Raw genomic sequence first — 15,476 nt, 5'->3', positions numbered from 1 at the left:
GCAGCTGGGGAAAGAATGTGCTCCCCCAGCCAGAGGCTGGGCCACTGAATACTGAGATCCCAAGTTCCTGTTCTAAGCTCTGGTGATCAGTTCCTTTGATGGGCCTTTTGTGGCAGTGCATGTGTGTTTGGTTGGCCCATCACAGTCACAGGTGGAGTCATGGATCTAAGGGCAGGTAGCAGCCTTGAGCTCCCAAGTTCTTGGGGGCATTTTAGAACCGGAACCACTTTGGGAGTTCTGAAATAGTCAGCTCTAACCCATTGCCAAGAATGCACATTTGGTGATACGTGGGATGAAGCAAACTGATCAAAGTACACAAGTGCCATCAGTACAGGGGAAAACAGAGCCGGGTGAAAAGCAGGCTGTGTCTTGGGTTTAAAATGCAGTGAATAAAGTGATGATGGACTGAACCTCATAGGCAAACCAGGAAGATTGAAATAAAAAGGATAAAGGAAAGGTGAGGAGAAGTGTTAAAATGGGAAATTGGGAGGAGATGGGGAAGAGAAAGGAGAAAGGCCAGGAAAGGCAGATTTAAGGAGTTACTGCTGCTTTGAAAGCCAAGAAGCTGTTAGAGCACAGAGTACAAGATCTCAGATCTTTGCAGCCCCCTGGCTGGGAAGGTTGGACTGGTTTTTGTTCTTGAGCCCAGGCTACCTGGAGCACAGCCTCAGGAAATCAGAATGTGTTCTCATCACTCACTTTGTGTTCCCAAACAGAAGAGAAGAGAGGGAGGGCGGCCACCTTGATCCCACTGAAGCATCTCCAGGGGGCCTTTTCTGGATGTCACGTCGAGGCTGCCCATCTGCCACAACACGCAGCTGGTGATCCCCGAGTTCGTGGACATGGCTCTGCTCAGCAATATCCTAGAGGCCTATTCCTTTGTCTCAGGTAGTTGTTCAGTCTCAACTGGGCCACGTCTGAGGCCTGGGGCTGGGTAGAGATATCTCCTGGGTGGTCTTGTACTCAGGAGAGAAATGCCCCTCATAACAGAGGGGCTCTGTGGTACTGAGTTTTGAGATGAAAAATTTTCTGGTTTGAAACTTAAGCTTTCTCTAATTTGGCAAATGGGGGTTTCTAAGAGCTTTATCTTTCTGAAAAATGTTTGGTTTCCTTTTGGGCTCGAGTGAATCAAGTAGCCTGGGGCTACTGTTGGCTTCTGTCATTAAGCATTTAACTCTGATATGTAAGGCCAGAATGAAGTATCCTCAGCCTGATTATTTCTATGCAATGGTTCTCAACTCCACCCAGTGTGTGTGTGTGTTTATGTGTAGTCTGTGTTTGGGGTGTTGTGTGAGAAGTTTGATAACCTTCTGGGAGACATGGAGACAGAAAGTATGTGAGTCTGATATTTGCTCCCTCCTTGGTTCACAGTTGTTTCTTTTAGAAAGATGGCTGACTTTCTCCTCAAGATCATTTCTTGAGAACAGGGTGCTGTTCATATAAAAGGAGTCATTTAAAAATACATGAAAATGTACCCAATAAACCTGAAATTTAAAAAAATACATGAAAATGCTGAATAGTTTGAATGACCAAATTGATTTTCTGCTGCTTGAGTGAGTTTTTAAGGTTTTGGTAGTTTGCTTTTCTTTATTTTATTTGGCCTTCTGTCTCTGTTGTATAAAAGGAAGGGACTGAGGTTCTGATTAGATTTCCCCTGGGGGACTGGTTTTACTTTCTAGTTCTCTGGTCAGGGTTGATATGTGGTGACCTCAGAGTTCAGGTGCAAAACCTGACACTTCTATTTACAATGGCAAATCTGAGCTAGGGTTGAGGATAAGGAAGTTCATGGCTTTTTGTTGAGAGAGCATCTTGGATGACGTGCAACCTGATTTTAGAAAGGAGGACTTCTCAGGAGCCTGGCTGGCTCCTTTGTGGTTGGCAAGATGCAGCATGTAGCCTTCACATGCCTCAAGTCCAGGGTTCTCCCTTTTCAGATCAGCAAAGGCTCAGGTCATCAGTCAGCTCCTCACCTCCCAAAGGAAGTTCAGTGCCTGGGGCCTCCTTACCTGGGCACCCACACATCGGAGGAATCTCAGTTCTGCTCTTTCTTCTAGGCTGTTCTGGAGAGAAAGGACACTGGAGCTAGAAAAGAGATGTTTGAAACTCTGGTATCATGTTTTCACAAGCAATTAAATTGATGATCTCCTCAACTCTATAGTGAGGACACCCCAAAACGAAGTGGGGTGTGGCAGGGAGGGTCTGGAGTTTCCAGGCCTCAGATGACACTTGCAAATAAGCTGTTGTAAGAAAATATCTTGGGTGAGAGCAAACAGGCTTCTGGACTTTGGAACTCTACTCAGCACAAGAAATACCTGGCGGCTTTCCATTTTGGCCAGGATGACCCTGAGTTGTGATCATTGAATGCCCTGGTGTTTACCATGTGTCTTATGATCTTGTTAAGGTGAAAGGGTACATGGCCCTGTTTTTCTCTCCCCTTCAACCTTTTTTCTTCCCGCTCCATATTCTGGAATTAAATATTGCATAGGATGCAGGAAGATAATGCTTCTTTTAAGTAAATACTGGCTGAGATAAAAAGAGAAGGAAAGGAAATGGAAAGTGGAGTGTCTAAAATAAAATTCATTAGATCAAGTAAATAGACTTGGTGGCTAAAAATTCATTCTGAGTGTGATTCAGAACACTGCCTGGCTATAAAGGAAATGAATTTAAAAATTTAAAATATGAAGGTGAAGATAACAGCCCCTAACTGCTCCTATTTTCTCCCAGTTTATCAGTTGCCTCATCCATGTGGTCCATCATTTCAGGAACACACTTGCTAATACACATAACTCCCTTATTCCTTTGTCTAGTTTCTGATTAAACCAACAGGCAAAATCCCAACTCTTAAGTAAACCCTTCTTTCTCCCCTTTCTCCCTCTGCACTCAAGTAACCAAACACTGTTACAACTTTGCAGATTGAAACCATTAAGAAATTCATGGAATTTGGCCTTAGCTGAGGCTTTGTAATACTGCGTCATTTTTTCTATTTGCTTTTGGATACATCTTGCTCCCATTCTTCACAATACCCATTTTAAACCTTGACCAAGGTATAATTTAAAATATCTGTTTATCAAAATGTACCCGTAGTTGGCAAATGCAAACTAAGAAGAAAAGGCAGCGTTAATGAAGAAGAGTTAAAGTTAATATATAAAGAGCTCTTACAAATCAACAAAGGATAAGTGTCCCAAAAGAAAAGTGGACAAAGGATAAGAATCAGCAGTTTGCCAAAGAAAAAATACAGATTACTGGTAAAACATAAGCAGCTCAATGTCTAGTAATTAAACAAATGCAAAATGAAGCCAACAGTGAGGTTAACATTTTAATTTTATACAATTCTCAAATATTTGTGTGATTACGTTTATAATTTCAATTTTGGAGGAAGTGTAGGGAGATGAGTACTTGCACATATTGCTGATGGGATTATAAATTGCTACAGCCTCTCTAGAAAATGATTTGGGAACAAATGTCAAAAGCCTTAAAACTACATATAGCATTTAGCCAGCAATTCCACAACTAGGAATTTATCCTAATGAAATAATTAGGGATATGGGTCAAAATTTTACTGTGAAGACAGTTTATCTCAGAACTGTTTATAATAAAAAAAAATGTAGGTGAATATTAATTTAAGTAGAAAGATGTTTATGATGTGCTGTTAAGTAAACAAAGCCTGTTACCACACAGCATATACAGTATAATCCCATTATATGTGTATATTCACATGTATATATAACCACATTTTACTACAAACTATATCTGGATGCTGGGATTTTATGAGTATGTGTCTGTGTATTTTTAATTCTCTTTTGCTTAGATGTATGTATAAGTGTTCTATACTTCATTGATATTAGCTTTGTAATAAGTAATGTTATTTTATTGAAATTTAAAATTTTGAAATATATATATATGTGTGTGTATATATATATATATATATATATATATATATATATATATAAAATTACCACTGCCTTACTCTTTTCTGACTTCTCTAGCTGAGTATCTAAATGACCTGAAAGTTATCACTTAGATGTGCCATAAGTGTTTCAAATTGAACCTGGCCTGGAATGGAATATTGTCCCCTTTAAATATGCTTCTTTTTTAAAAATTGAACTATAGTTCATTTACAATTTTCTGTTAGTTTCAAGTATACAGCAAAGTGATTCAGATATATATATATATATAATATGTATAATATATGTAATATATAAAAAATATATATTTAAATATATATTTTTTTCACATGTAAAAGAATGTATATATTTTATATATATAAAAAGAATATATATATATATATATATATATATATTCTTTTTCAGATTCTTTTCCATTATAGGTTATCACAAGATATTGAGTATAGTTCCCTGTGCTATACAGTAGGACCTTGTTGTTTACCTATTTTATATATAGTAGTGTGTATATGTTAATCCCAGACTTCTCATTTATCCCTCCCCACCTTTCCCCTTTGGTAATAAGTTTGTTTTCTATGTCTGTGGGTCTATTTCTGTTTTGTAAATAAGTTCATTTGTATCATTTTTTTAGATTCCACATATAAGTGATATCATATGATATTTGTCTTTCTCTTTCTGATTTGCTTCACTAGTATGATGATTTCTAGGTCCATCCATGTTGCTGCAAATAACATCATTTCATTCTTTTTTTATTGCTGAGTAATATCCCATTGTGTATATATATACATATATATATATATGTATATATATATATATATATATATATATATATGTATGTATATATATATATATATATATATATATATACCACGTCTTTATCCATTCATCTGTCAGTGGACATTTAGGTTGCTTCATGTCTTGGCTATTGTAAATAGTGCTGCTATGAATATTGGGGTGCATATACCTTTTTGATTAGAGTTTTCTCCAGATATATGCCCAAGAGTGGGATTGCAGGATCACATGGTAACTATTTTTAGTTTTTTAAGGAACCTCCATAATGTTCTCCATAGTGGCTGTACCAACTAACATTCTCATCAACAGTGTAGGAGGGTTCTTTTTTCTCCAAACTCTCTCCCGCATTTATTATTTATAGACTTTTTAATGATGGCCATTCTGACTGGTGTGAGGTAATACCTCATTAGAGTTTTGATTTGCACTTCTCTAATAATTAGTGATGTGGAGTATCTTTTCATGTGTTTGTTGGCCATCTGTATGTCTTCTCTGGAGAAATGTCTATTTAGGTCTTCTGCCCATTTTTTTATTGGGTTTTTGTTTTTTTGATATTAAGCTGTATGAGCTGTTTGTATATTTTGGGAATTAATCCCTTATCAGTAGCATTGTTTGCAAATTAAATATACTCCTTATTTTGTGTACCATCTAGGGCATCACCTATACTAGAAATATGATTTTTAGCCTTTGATGCATCTTCTTCACTGCCCATATCCAATCACTTACAGTTGGTCCATTTCACCTTTCAATGTCCCTGAAATGCCTCACTTCTACTTTATTCCCACTGTAACTGAGTTGGTTTAAGCTCATTCATGTTTTTGCCTGCTTTGCCATAATGGCATTTTCTATGGTCTACTAACCTCCAATACGTGTTTTGTAATGAAATGATGTTTCTAAAATGTAGGTGTGATGATGCAATTCTTTTTACTTATTAGAATCTCTTTGTGGATCTTCGTTATATCAAGGATAAAATCCAAACACTTTTTTATGGTTTAACAGATAGAGTTGTTTTCAGCTGCAAATAGTAGAAACCTTCAATTCGGTGGCCTAAACACATAGGAGTTATCTTACCCACATAACAAGAAGTCTGGAGGTAGGTGGTTGCTAGCATTAGCTCAAAAATGTAGGGGTCAGATTCTCTGTGATTCTCATGGCCTTTTTTTATACTTGTCATCTCATGGCTGCAAAATGGCTGCTGTTGCTCCTGCCTTTTGATTCAAGATTGAAAGACGGATGAAAAAGGAAGGAGGTTCCAGTCGACCTCATCTCATGTTTCATTGGCTAGACCTGTGTCATATGGCCATTTCTAGCTGTAAGAGAGGCTGGAAAAATGAGAATACTAGCCTTTTCAACTTCCAGACCAGTGGTTCATAATCCAGGGTAATTTTGCACAGTAGGGGGATTTCTGCCAATGTCTGGACACATTTTTGGCTATAACAACAGGTGAGGGTTGCTGCTAGTATCATCTACTGGGTGGAGAAACATACTACGATGCACAGGACAACCCCTATGACAAAGAATTAACTTTTCAAATGTAGGTCGTGCCAAGATTTAGAAAACATGCTAGAATAGAGACAAGCAAGAGGGAAGGGACTTAGGGATGGTTTGAGGTACTCCAATCTGCAGTTTTTTATGTGGCTTACCAGGGCTTTTATTGTCTAACCTTGACTTCTCCATGCTCTTATTTAATTATAATCCTCCCTGACCAATGCCTCACTTCAGTTATTCTAAACCACCTGCCTAGCCTTTTCTCATCTCTTTTGCACAGTTATTTCCTTACCCAGGAATTCTTCCATTCAGTCTTGGACTGGCTAACTCCTTCCCAGTCTTTAGAACTCTCTCAGTCATCTTCTCCCCTTATTCCCTACTCTGGCTTAGGTGCCCATCCACCTAAGAAACATCCATGTGTTCTCCCTACACGTGTTTGGTTTCCTCTATCTCAGCACTTGGATTGGAGCAGTAAACACTTCTTGTTCTAACTACTTGAAAGCAACCCCTTGGTATCATAATATAACAATTTAAAATGAGGATAATCTCATTAATCATAATAACCTCATTAATAACTTCTAGGAAGGTTGTTAGAAAGATTAAGCTGAATGATTTCTCTTTTTAATTTAATGTTTTGAAGTGATAATACAGTCTCCACCTCACTCTTCCATTCTTTTTAGATTTTTCTTTAAAAATCACCTTCTCAGTGAGATCCCTTTTGGTCACTTTGTCTACCTCCTTGCCTCCAGCACACATTTAACATATCATATCTTCCTTCCTATTTTTTCTGTTTTCTCCTTATCACCACCTAACATACCACCTATTTTATTTATTTATCTTTTTTATTATCCATCTCCTTACTAGCTTACTAGAATGTAAACTCCCAGGAGCACAGAGGTTTGTGTTTCATTTATTTACTGCCACATCCTCAGCATCTAGAATAGTGCCTGGCACCTATTAGATGCTCAACAAGTTAGTGAATGAATATTGCTCAGTGATCAAACAATACAAAATGACATCTAGTAAGAGGTCTTACTCCAGAGCTGTCTCTTACTTCTAGTCCCCAAATTTGATCCATACAGGGCTTCTCTGCATCTTTCCAGAGTTCTTTGTGCAGATATAAGAAAATATGAGCATACAGTCTCACCTTCCCCACTGTTATACACAAGCAGCATATCCTATATACTGTTTTGTACTTCACTTTTTTCACTGAAAAATGTATTTTGAAAATATTGTATTTAATATCAGTGTATAGAGAGCTTCCTCATTCTTTTAGACAACTGCACACTGTTCCATTGTACAGATGAATCATAGTTTAACCAGTCATGGCCAGTGGGAATGGTTCAAATCCTTTCAAACAGGACAAGAAACCTGCAATAAATAACCGTGACATACATACGTGTTCAAGTGCATTTGTAGAATAAATTATCAAAAGTAGAATTGCCGTATCAAATGTATAATAATTATTATTTATGATAAGTATTACCAAATTGGCATTTAAAGAGTTTCACAAATTTACTGCTTATAAGATGTATGAGAAAACCCTGTTAGTTACGCTAGAGGGAGAATAGTGGTTTCCAACATTCAGTTCAGTAACCATCTTCAAGTTAACCTATGTTATAGGTGGGGTGAGGGCAGGTTGTGAAAGAGAGACATTAATTCACAGGGAAGGGAGGATTGGATGAGAAAAGAAAGGAAGGGAATAAGGGAGAGAAGGAAAGAGGTAGGAAAACAGATAGATGGGTAGAGGAATGAGAGGGAGGGAGGGAGGGAAGGGAAGGAGGAGAGAGAGAGAGAGAAAGGAGGGTAGGAAGGTAGGAAGGAAGGAAGGAAGGGAGAGAGGGAGGGAGGAAGGCAGGAAGGGGAAAGAGGGGGAAAAAACAAATAGAGTGAGAGTAAGTTATCAGTTATTGCCAGGATCTGGGATAATCCCTTTATGCTTGTCATTTGTAATATCTTTACCACAATTCAGCAGCGTTGGTAGTGTTATCGTTGTTTAAAAGAAGAGTCTGAGATGAGGCTTCAAATACAGGTCTGCCTGATGGTTTTCCACCCTGGTAAAAGCATGGATTTGTACATCTTTTCTAGAAAGCCTTTTCAGATTCCCATATTTGTACTTAGCTTTTCCACTCACCTTTGCATTTCCAAAAATCCGTATTCATGTTTCTATAGTTGCACTTCCCTTTGGTACCGCAACGGATAAGGCTATCTTCCCTGCTGGGCTGTTAAGCTCCTCAAGGCAAAGAGCTCACTCAGTCCTCTCAGTGTTTGCTGATTATCTGGACAGAGTTCAGTTTCAGCCTCCTTCTCTCTCCCTTTCTTTCTTTTCTTCCCTCCCTCCTTCCTTCCTTCCTTCCTTCCTTCCTTTCTTTCTTTCTTTCTTTCTTTCTTTCTTTCTTTCTTTCTTTCTTTCTTTCTTTCTTTTCTTTCTTTCTCCCTTCCCTTCTCTTCCTCCTTCCCTTCTCTCTCTCTCCCTCCCTCCCTTCCTTTCTTTCTTTAAATGAGATATAATTTGACATAGAACATTGTATAGATTTAAGGTGAGAACATGTTGCCTTGATACATTTCTGTATTGCAGTATGATCACCATTGTAGCATTAGCTAACACCTCTTTCACGTCATATAATTACTATCTTCTTTTTTTCTGGTGAGAACAATTAAGATCTAGTGTCTAAGCAACTTTGAAGTCTATAATACAATATTGTTGTCTATAATGACTATGCTGTGCATTAGGTCTCCAGGACTTATTTATCTACAAGTTGCTAACGTGTACCTTTAAACAACATATTCCCAGTTCCTCCACCCCACAGCCCCTGGTAACCAGTGTTCTACTCTGTTTTTATGAGTTCAACATTTTTAGATTCCACATGTTACTGATATCATATATTATTTACCTTTGTCTGACTTATTTCATTTTAGCATAATGCCCTTGAGGTCCATCCATGTTATAAATGGCAGGGTCTCCTTCTTTTTTTATGACTGAATAATGCTGTAATATATATCACATTTTCTTTATCCATTCATCTGTTGATAGATACTTAGGTTGTTTCCATAATTTGGTTATTGTGAATAATGCTGCCATAAACATGGGAATGCAGCTATCTCTTTAAGATGGTGATGTCATCTCCTGTTTCCTTCATCATCCCAATAGATGCAGAAAAAGCATTTGACAAAATACAACTTTCTTTAATGATAAACCCTCAACAACTTGGGTATAAAAGGAATATATTGCAGTATAATAAAGGTAATATATGACAAGCCCACAGCTAACAGCATACAAATTGGTGAAAGATGAAAGTTTTTCGATCACAAAGCCTCCACCATTTTACTAACCCCTTTACATTTTTTTTTTTTTTTTTTTTGCGGTAGGCGGGCCTCTCACTGTTGTGGCCTCTCCCCTTGCGGAGCACAGGCTCCGGAGCACAGGCTCAGTGGCCATGGCTCACGGGCCCAGCCGCTCCGCGGCATGTGGGATCTTCCCAGACCGGGGCACGAACCCGTGTCCCCTGCATCGGCAGGCGGACTCTCAACCACTGCGCCACCAGGGAAGCCCCCTTTACATTTTTGATGTCACAATTTACCTGTTTTTATATTGTGTATTTTTTAACAGACTATAGTGGTTTTAGTTATTTTTAGTACCCTTTTCCTTTAACCTTTATACTGCAGTTAAGTGGTTAACACAGCACCATAGTACAGAATTAGAGTTTTCTAAATCTGAAACTGTATGTTTATTGTATATTTACCTTTACCAGTGCGTTGTATACTTTAATGTGTTTTCATGTCACTAATTAGCATATTTTCTCCTTCATATCTGAAGGATAATTTTGCCAGGTAAAGTATTCTTGGCTGGCAATTTTTTTTTCAACAATTTGAATAGGTTATTCCACTCTCTCCTGGCCTGTAGCATTTCTGCTGATAAATCCTCTGATAGACTAATGAGGATTCCTTTGTAAGTTTATTATCTTTCTTCCTCTGGCTTTTTAAGGATTCTCTCTTTTTCCTTGATTTTTGACAATTTCATTATAATGTTCTTGGTGGTCTTTTGCATTGAGATAGTAGGATGATCTATTAGTTTCATAGACTTGGATGTCTAAGACTCTCTCTAGGTTTGTGAAGTTCTCAGCTAGCGTTTCTTTAAATAAACTTTCTGCCCCTCTCTTCTCCTCTGGAACTCCAGTTATGCTATATATTTGTATGTTTGATTGAATCCCATAGATCATGTACACTTTCTTTCCTCTTTTTCATTCTTTTTTCTCTGTTCACCTCTGATTGGGTTATTTCAAAATTACTGTCTTCCTGGTTGCTTATTTTGTCTTCCATTTGATCTACCCTGCTGCAGATTCTCTCTGTTTCATTTTTCATTTTAATCATCAAATTATTCAGCTCCACAATTTCTGTTTGGTTCCTTTTTATGGTTTTTAACTTTTTGCTAAATTTCTCACTTTGTACATGTATTTTTTCCTGATTTTATTGAATTGTCTTCTGTGTTTCTTGTAGCTCACTGTTTCCTCAAAACAGCTATTTTGAATTCTTTATCAGGTAGATTATAAGATTTTTTGCTTTTGAGTTCAGTTATTGAAGGATTATTATCTTTTGGTGATGATGTGTTTTCTTGATTCTTCCTCTTTCTTGTAGTTCAGACACCTCCTCAAATCTTTACTAGATAGGGTATACTGCTTGTTGATCCTGTTCTATCTGGGGTTCTCTCTGACCTTGTATTTATACACCTGCTCTGTACTTCTTGCTCCCTCCTGTGGCAGAATTCTTAAGCTTTTTATGTCTTCTGTGGTTCTTACAACTCACCTGGCTGGCTGCTAGAAATCTCTCTTGTTTTTTCCAGAAGGTAGCACTACAGCTCAAGTTTGTGTTTTCTCTCTTGCCCACAGATCCTGGTCTATTTTTCTAATAGCACTCCATTCACCCTGCTCACTTCTGGTGCCAATCTGAGTGCAAACAAGAAGACACCACAGAGTGAGGGGAGGTGTGGGTTTAGTACTTGGGGCATTGGGGGTAACCACCAGCTGGTGGGGATATCTTTGGCTGAGGTTCTCCCAGGAGCTCTTGAGTGGACTTCCTGCTGAAGCCCTGAGCACAGACAGCAGGAACCATGCCCCTTTAACGCCTTTTGATGTTCTTATTAGCCTTTTCTGATCTTCTCCCTTCCCCCAGTCATAGAGGTCCTGTTTCCAGTACTCCTAGTGTTGCTGGAGAAAAATGGATTTCTCTTGCAGCATCCAGCAGAGCTGGGGTAGCCGGGCACTCACACTTGTACTCTCCTTTTCACCTGTGCACAGGTGACCACGGGATAGTTCAGTCTGTTGTTGTGTCAACTTGTGGAGAGGGGCAAAGCTGAAAAAGTTCCTCTTTCCCTCTCTGCTGCATTCAAACTCGTGTGTGTGTGTGTGTGTGTGTGTGTGTTTTCCCTCCAGTGGTGTGCTCTAATCACCTCCAGGGCGCTGGAATTTTACAAATTCTCTCTCATCTGTGGGTATCGGCCCAAGTCAGCACTCTCCAGGTTTTCCCCAATCGTGGCTGGGAGTTGTTGAGGCAGGTTTGCTCGCTCTGCTGATTCTGCAACCCAAACCAGGGTTTGTCTGTCTATTACCAGATGAACAGGTAAGCAAGACTTCTCCCTGGTCCCTTGGCATATGATATTAGATCACACAATTCCCACGGAGGCACTGTGATTTATGGATAGATACCTCATTAGTTGTACAAAGAGGAAGGATGTCTTACACTACCATGATGTTAATGTCAGTCCCTTTTTACTATGTTTCATGGTTTGTTGACTACTCTTATGTTGACTCTTCGTGTTTTCTTTTTTCTTCTTTAAACAGTTTTTATTTCACATCGTCCCTTTTGGTATTCAATCATATGCATACATTTCTTCCCTTGCAGTAAACATTGGACTATGCATGTTTTCTATTTTCTTCTCTATTCTTTTCTTTGTACCTATACTTTGTATATATTTTACTCACATCACTGTCATTTCAGTGGAGGTTTCAGAGAGAAGGAGGGATCATAAACACATGTGTTCAGTATTCTGTGTTCAGACTGATAGAACCTTTTTTGGGTACAATTTGAAATGTATAAAACCTGAAAATGCCTAAGCCCTTTGATACAGCTGTTCTGTTTCTAGATTAACTAACCTGTAGAAATAATTATGCAATGCATAAAGAGATATATACAAGGACAAAAAGATACTGACTTTAGCATTGATTGTAATAGTGAAAAATAGGAAACAATTTATATGCTATCAACAAGGAAAAGGTTAAACTTTGATATCTATACTACAGAAAAATATGCAGCAGTCAAAAAGAATACTATTGACATGTTGAAACCTCTCTAAGAAATATTCTTAAATTTAAAAAGCAAATATAAATCATATATGATTCCACTTATATTCTTTAAAAACCCACAAAACAATATATACATTATGATTCATACGTACAGGTGAATATAGATTATGGATCCAATTTGCTGATGTCAATCTTGGGTCTGGTCTGATTGACCATGCCCTTTGACTCAAGGCCAGGCATGTCCCAGTGCTCTCACATGTAGAAGGTGAGAGCTGTTCATTCAGAGGCTCCCATTCTGTTGAACACATCGTACAGGGATCATCACTGGGCCCACTAAGTATATTACTCATCAGCAGAATGATTATTTTCTTCTCTCACCAAGAAAGGGCTTAAATTACTCCCCCACAAATTAACCTGATGAGGGTATGCAAAAATGCCCACACTGTCTTTCAATCTGTGATTGTATAAGTTATCTATTGCTGCACAGCAAATTACAGATCTGTATATGTCATTCCCACACTTCCAATTTATCCCTCCCCTCCACCTTTCCCCATTAGTAACCATAAGTTTTTTTCTAAGTCTGTGAGTCTGTTTCTGTTTTGTAAATAAGCTCATTTGTATCGTATTTTTTTGCTTCTACATATAAGCAATATCATATGATATTTGTCTTTTCTCTGTCTGACTTACTTTACTTAGTATGATAATCTCCAGGTCCATCCATATTGCTGCAAATGGCATTATTTCATTTTTTGTAATGATTGGGTAATATTCCATTGTGTGTGTGTGTGTGTGTGTGTGTGTGTGTGTGTGTGTGTGTATCTCCATTCATCTGTCAATGGACATGTAGGTTGCTTCCAAGTCTTGGCTATTATAAGCAGCACTGCAATGAACATTGGGGTGAATGTATCATTTCGAACCATGGTTTTCTCTCACTCATGGTTTGCCCAGGAGTGGGATTGCTGGTTCATTGGTAGCTCTATTTTTAGTTTTTTTAAGGAACTTCCATACTGTTCTCCATAGTAGCTGTACCAATTTACATTCCCACCAACAGTGTAGGAGGGTTCCATTTTCTACACACCCTTTCCAGCATTTATTGTTTGTAGACATTTTGATGATGGCCATTCTGACTGGTGTGAGGTGATATCTCAATGTAATTATATCTCTAATAATTAGTGATGTTGAGCATCTTTTCATGTGCCTCTTGGCCATCTGAAGGTCTTCTTTGGAGAAGTGTCTCATTTAGGTCTTCTACCCATTGTTTGATTGGGTTTTTTCTTTTGATATTGACAAAAATGCATTTAATACACCTAACCTGTGGAACATCATAGCTTAGCCTAACCTACCTCAAATGTGCTCAGAACACTTACATTAATCTGCAGTTGGGCAAAATCATCTAACACAAAGTCTATTTTTTAATAAAGTGTTTAATATCTCATGTAATTTATTGACTACTGTACTGAAAGTGAAAAATTGAATGGTTGTCTATGTTCAGAATGGCTGTAAGTGATCATGTGGCTGACTGGGAGTACAGCTCACTGCTGCTGCCCAGCATCAGGAGAGAGTATTGTACTGCATGTTGGTAGCATAGGGAAAGATCAACATTTAAAATTAGAAGTACAAATTCTACTTGAGTGCATATTGCTTTCACTCCACTGTAAAGTTAAAAAATCATAAGTCTAGCCATTGCAATTCAGGGACCATCTGTACCTCAAAACAACACATATTAATTATCTCTCTGTTTCTGTAAGTCAGGAATCTGGGATTGGCATAGCTGGGTTCTCTGGTTCAAGGTGTCCCACAAGGCTGCTGCATGACCAGGGTTGTGGCCACCTCAATGCTCCACCAGGGGATGATTCACTTCAAAATTTTAAATTCCAGTAAAATAATGTTATTTATTACAAAAGTAATGTCAATGAGAATAGAATACTTAAAAATACAGCTAAGCAAAATAAAATTTAAAATACACAAAACATATTCATACACTTCCAAGCTTTGAAGGCTGTTAGAAGCCACCCTTAGTTCCTTGCTATGCAGTCCTCTCTGTAGTACAGATCATAGCATGGGAACTGACTGCATCAGAGCAAGCAAGTGAGTAAGTTAGAGAGAGAGAGCATGAGTAAGTTGGAAGTCAGTCTTGGGTTAGAAGTAAGTCACTAGGTCCAGCCCACTATGTCCAGCCCTTGGAAGGAAGGGCTTGCATAAGAATATGAATACCAAGAGGTGGGGTGTCATCTCAGAAGTTACCTACAACTATGATTAAAAGGTAATTCAAGGGGTTGCAGGAGCAAAGATTTTTCTGGTATAAGTAAATGGCACAGTTACTTGTTTCTAGTAAATGCTAAATAATATTTTTTTCTTTTTTTTTAACTTTTCATTTTGAAATAATTTTGAAGTTAAGTTACAGGAATAGTAAGAGAATTCCATACACTCTTTACCCACATTCACCATTTGTTGAAAATTATATTTTGAAAACATTATGCAATTTGTCACATGGAAAGGCAATATTTGTAACCATCAAAGCTTTGAGGTCTGGTGAGAGGCGTGCATCCTGTGCTGGAGTCATATTTGCTCTCTGCATATATAGTGGTCATCTCTCAAATGTTCTCTTCTTCCTCCTCTTCCAGAAAATCCTGAGCGAGCAGCTCTGTACTTTGTCTCTGGTGTGTGCATCGGGCTGGTCCTCACCGTAGCTGCCTTGGTGATGAGGATCTCTTGCCACACAGACTGCCGGCAGCATCCCCAGAAGAAGTTCCTGCAGGACCAAGAAAGCAGCAGCAACAGCAGCGACAGCGAGGATGGCAGCTCCTACGCAGCATCCGACATCTCAGTCAGGAGACATCGTCGCTTCGAGAGGACTTTGAACAAGAACGTCTTCACCTCAGCCGAGGAGCTAGAGCGTGCTCAGCGGCTAGAGGAGCGGGAACGCATCATCAGGGAGATTTGGATGAATGGCCAGCCCGAGGTTCCTGGCACCAGGAGCCTGAACCGCTACTACTAG

The 15,476-nt window shown here is 38.5% G+C and overlaps 1 protein-coding gene across 1 annotated transcript; it reads left to right on the top strand.

Annotated features, from left to right (window-relative positions):
- Positions 1–833: 833 nt before the first annotated feature.
- EVA1A (eva-1 homolog A, regulator of programmed cell death) lies at positions 834–15,476 on the top strand (the record flags this gene model as incomplete). Its single annotated transcript, XM_079720986.1, has 2 exons — positions 834–888; positions 15,103–15,476. The coding sequence occupies exons 1-2, from the start codon at positions 843–845 to the stop codon at positions 15,474–15,476; spliced, it is 420 nt and encodes a 139-aa protein (XP_079577112.1). The 5' UTR covers positions 834–842.

The sequence above is a fragment of the Hyperoodon ampullatus genome (genome assembly GCF_949752795.1).
Source record: "Hyperoodon ampullatus genome assembly, chromosome: 15".
NCBI lineage: Eukaryota > Metazoa > Chordata > Mammalia > Artiodactyla > Ziphiidae > Hyperoodon > Hyperoodon ampullatus.
This window is presented reverse-complemented; position numbering and strand designations above follow the sequence as displayed.